This window comes from Theobroma cacao, chromosome 4 (genome assembly GCF_053813885.1).
Source record: "Theobroma cacao isolate CCN51 chromosome 4, ASM5381388v1, whole genome shotgun sequence".
In the NCBI taxonomy this organism is placed as follows: Eukaryota; Viridiplantae; Streptophyta; class Magnoliopsida; order Malvales; family Malvaceae; genus Theobroma; species Theobroma cacao.
Genome location: NC_142642.1, coordinates 825,412 through 830,279, shown reverse-complemented (window position 1 = coordinate 830,279; position 4,868 = coordinate 825,412). Strand labels below are relative to the sequence as shown.

The window sequence follows — 4,868 nt, the reverse complement described above, 5'->3', positions numbered from 1 at the left end:
CTGGATAAAAGCAATTGAATATAATGGTAGTCTTGATGAATTTAGGCTGTGGTCAAACCGATAGGTTTCCTTATCTGTGAGTCATGTTATCAAATTTAAAATAGGAGTTGCATGATTCATCCTAAGGAAGATGAGCTTAAATTTAATATTGACGGTTCTACCAAAGGTAAACTTGAAATTGCAGGATGCAGAGTGGTTTCAAGAGACTCAATAGGTTCGGTGACTGTAATTTTCTTTATATGCTTGAAGTACAGTATTCTAATTCTCTGGTGAAGTAATGGCAATCAAAATCGCTCCCTAGTGACTCAATGCATCATCTCGAGTGAGGCAATAGATTCTTATGTGGAGTTTGATTCTAAAATGACAATTTGTTGGATGTGCAACAAACATGCAAGATCATAGAATAAATGAAATTGACAGTCTTTAGATATTGTTTTTGTACGTACCTTCAAAGAAACTAATATTTACATTGATTCTTTAACTAAATATGGAGTGGACAGATCAGAAATGTTTTATATTTGATAGTAGCCTAAATGCTGTCAATTGTTATCCTCAAAATTTTGGATTTATGGGTTTTTCATTATTTTTTATTTGTGTTTTCTTTTCCTCTTAAGACTTTTTTTACCAAACTGGTTCACATGCTTGTAGTAGACTTTGATGTTAATAAAATGTCTCCTTTGATCAAGAAAAAAAAATTATATACTCTCATCAAATTATTTATTCTGGGCATAACGCTCAAAAACTCTCTAAACTATTTAAGAAAATTCAAATAAACTCTTATTCTTTAATTTCATTCAATCAAGCCCTTATACTTTTTTTTTTATCAAACAAGCCTTTATAACTAATGGTTGAATAATTATCATTAGTCAAAATGTTACTTCTCATTTTATATTCACATGACACTAACATAACGTTGATGTGAAAAATGAAAAATATCATATTGTTATGTTTCATGTTATATTAGCATGCCACATCATCATCAATTATGACATGTTAACATGTCACGTCGGCACTATGTGGTATAAAATAACAAATAAGGTTTTGATCAAATCAATTATTAATCATAAGGACTTATTTGACTCGAAATAAAAGTTTAGGGCTTGATTGAATATAATAAAAATATAAAGGCTTATTTGAATTTTTTTTAATAATTTAGGGACTTTCTTAAATATTATTCCTTTATTTTTTTTAATTGTTAGGATTTTTAAATATTTTTCCAAGTTAATTTTTATCACACACTATATTATGTTGTTGTTGTTTTTATTCTAAATGTAAAATGAAACTATCATCCCGCATGAGTTTAAATTGAACTAATAATTATACTAATAAAATTGATACGCTCCCTAAAGAAACATTGATGGACCCTAGCGCTAATTCCGTACACATGCAGCTATTAAATTTACGAGAGAATCGTTAAATTAAATATTAATGCTCTATTATCCGGTAAGAAAACGAGAAACTAATTAAAGGTTTGGCACATTTTTCATGTGACTAATTAAAGAAAAACACCAACATTATTTATATATATATATATATATATAAAAAACATACGAAACATTACACAAATTAAACCACGACATAACTTAAAAACACACAAACCTTAACAAGCAAATTAAAGTACTTATAAACCCTATATAGATATAGTCACGAGAAAATGGCGTGCATGTATGTAACCTTGTTTGTTACTTAATTACACCCTCATTTTCTCGCTAAAATACTTTTTGTTTTTATCCAAATTAAAGAAGGTTTGTTTTTTAGCAATTTGCAAGCAGCTAATTAGAGATTTCCTTGAGAGATCATCTCCAGCAAATCCAGCTCCTTCTTCGCGGAATCCATTTCCAGGGGCAGCTCAAAATCCATGACGGCATTGCTCTCTTCAACAACAGAACCAGAAGGAACCTCTTCGAGCATCGATTCAAAGCTGGCGGTGCAGCTTTCACCGAAAACACTTGCGTCGAAAGAGAAATTCATGGGCTGATGATGATCAGCTTGGGCATTGTAAACCGCAACTGGCCAATCCTTTGGGTTGAAATCTGAGCTTTGGACTTGAACTACTTGCGGATTTGTTGCTGCTGGGTTGTTGTTTATCAGCATCTGAGCATTGGCTTCCATGACCCTTTTCCCTTTGTCCTTTCGGGTCGAGGTTGAACTCACAGACTTGATGTAGCTTTGCAAAAGGGCGCCCTTGGGGTTGGAGTCTTTGCCTTTGCGCCTTGAGTATTGCCTTCGCTTGGTTGCATTCCAGTGATTCTTTATAGTGTTCTCGGTGCGTCCTGGTAGTCTCCTGGCAATCTCAGCCCACTTGTTCCCTATTTCTTTATGTGCTTCAATCAGAATCCTATCTTCATCTTCGCTCCACGAATCCTTCTGCAAACACAGCAAGGCATTTTTGTTGCATGCAATAGAAAAAGGGTGAATTATCAGAATAATCTACTTGCTTTTTCCAGGATTATATAAAATAAATAAATAAATAATGTCATTTAAATTAGACATAATTTGTCCTACCAAAGGAATAATGCATGTCCAATTACATGCATGGTTATACTAATTGAACTTTAAGGCATGAAATTTTTTGTCCAACACAATGGATTGTATATACATTGATAAAACAAGGTTTAATATTTATAATCATCTCCTTCCTCAAAATTATAAAATTTTTGTAAGAGAATGAATTGGTCGTGCTTATCTTCAGAAACACCTATATATGGACATTAGTCTCGTTTAGTTAACTTTGGATTTCACAATTTATTTTGATGATAAGATCTAATTAAATAAAATCCCGGTCCAACCTAGCACACATCAGCATGCATGAGAATGCGTTGTCATGCAGATAAGGACAAGTGATTAACATGGTAAGTATTCAAGTACTTTACAAAACGAGTCAACAGATATATAACAATAACAAAAAATCTGACGTGTTAACTTTCATTCATTTATCACCGCGTGTCAATGAAAACAATACTATACATAAAATTCTCAAAATCAAAAAAAAAGTGAAATACTATATACATGGCCATGTATGCATACAATGTATGGATATATAAGTATGCATGAATGTATATATAACAAAAAAGTATACACGCGTATGTACACAATACATACATACACAGGTATGTAAGAATATACACATGATCATGTATGTATATGTGTATGGTTAATGTCTAAATGGGAGATAAAAGAAGGAAAGGAAAGGGAAAAATATGGTAAAAAAAACCAACCTTGATATCAGGCCTTAGATGGTTATGCCATCTCTCTCTACACTGCTTTCCCACTCTCCCATTCAGCATCTTTGCAATCAGAGACCATTTCTTGGTTCCATGCCTTGTTACCAACTGCACTAGCAGTCTAGGAAAAGAGATTGGCATAATCAGATCTTCATAGATATAACTAAAACAACAAAACTCAAAACCCTAATCAAGTACGATATAACAAAATGAATTTTCCTAGAAGACAAATAAACTAACAGAAATTTGTGTGTGTGTGTGTGTTACCTGTCCTCTTGAGGAGTCCATTGGCCTTTGATGATATTAGATTTCTTAGGAGCTTTGGAACATCTCCTGGTTAGGAACCTTTTGTTCTTCTTCTGATCAACTTTGTCCTGATACCCATTTTGATCTCCGGTGACGCATGAGACTTCATCAGCCACCTTAGCAGTCACCGCTCCATGTTGATCCTGAAAAATCAGAGGCTGATAAGTAGTCTGAGTTTCAGGCTGCAGGGGTTGAGGTGGAACTTTCTGAGAAAAATCCCAGCAGCCTTCACTCTGAAAACCCTGCAAAAAGCCATTGTTATTGACACCATCTGGTGCAAAAGGCAAGGAAGGGATGTAAGCATTGAGATCATTAGAAAATCCATTGACATAAGGCTCGAAAGCATCGGTGCATGTCGAGGAAAACCCGAAGAAGGGATTCCTTGATGACCCTTCAGCGGGAAATTGATGAAAATGGTATGGATTCAAGAGAGAACCATTGTTGACACTGGGGGAGTAGTGATTATGATCAGGAAGGATAAAGTTGTGAAGCAACCCTTTGGAAGAGGAAGAACCATCCAAGGGAAAACCATTTCCGAAGTCAGGTTTCAGGGGAGAATTATCAGAGAAAAGGTTTGAAAGGAAAGGGAAATCCTCTCTCAGGCTTGTTTCAAACTCCATGCAGTCGAGAGAAAGAGAAGCTCAAGAAAGGGGAGGGTGGTTTAATGTTTTTGAAAGGGTTATAATGGTTTATAAATGGTTTTTAATGGGTTATATTCCTATGGGCCTTTTTATAATTGGAGAAATAAAAACGAAAGGAAAGAAGAGAGCAAAGAAAGGCTTTGAATACGTGGCAACATTCTAGGCCATTGATGAAATGGCAAGGCAAGGGTTGATATTGAAAGTTGATTGTGACTGTTAAGCTTCAAAGCCTAAGTGTTGCAAAGGGCAAAAGGGACCAGTTAATCATTAGTTCGTTATAAGGATTTGTATTTTAGGGAAAATTCTCGGACAAATTGAGACGATACGTGGAAGACATGGAGAGGTCCTTCGATTCTTTTCAAGCCAAAAAATGCCCTCAACCCCATCATTTTTCCTTTTCCCTTTTCTCTCTTCTTTTGGGTTCATCTCCTTTCTTTTTCTTGTCAAATTTAGAGCCCTTTAATGGGCATCAAAAGCTAAGATTATACAAATTTTAGGACCAATCAAACGGTTGTGATTGTGGAAGAGGATTTGCTCAAGGTGGGGTCACTCTTTCACTCTTCTCTTTTGTGTTGTGGGGCCCCATTGAATTCAAGAGAGTTTGGCTATTTTAGGGGTGTGCTCATTTTTGCATGTTGATTTTCGCCTTTGTCTTCAATACCCTCTTTCAATGCGTTGTTGCTCTAAGCCTTTATAA

At 35.0% G+C, this 4,868-nt stretch overlaps 1 protein-coding gene across 1 annotated transcript; it reads right to left on the bottom strand.

Moving 5' to 3' along the window:
- Positions 1–1,776: 1,776 nt before the first annotated feature.
- On the bottom strand, positions 1,777–4,150 carry MYB118 (myb domain protein 118). Its single transcript, XM_018118945.2, has 3 exons — positions 3,492–4,150; positions 3,219–3,345; positions 1,777–2,367 (listed from the first exon to the last, which is right to left on the bottom strand). Exons 1-3 carry the CDS (start codon positions 4,148–4,150, stop codon positions 1,777–1,779), a joined length of 1,377 nt encoding a protein of 458 aa, XP_017974434.1.
- Between the last annotated feature and the right edge of the window lie 718 nt (positions 4,151–4,868).

What these genes read in the sequence shown, in the direction of transcription:
- MYB118 (XM_018118945.2), bottom strand. Translation starts at nt 4,150, where the DNA reads ATGGAGTTTGAAACAAGCCTGAGAGAGGATTTCCCTTTCCTTTCAAAC. An exon ending in TGGACTCCTCAAGAGGACAG is followed by an intron (nt 3,346 to 3,491) that starts GTAACACACACA and finishes CTCTTTTCCTAG; the next exon opens with ACTGCTAGTGCAGTTGGTAA. An exon ending in ATCTAAGGCCTGATATCAAG is followed by an intron (nt 2,368 to 3,218) that starts GTTGGTTTTTTT and finishes CTGTGTTTGCAG; the next exon opens with AAGGATTCGTGGAGCGAAGA.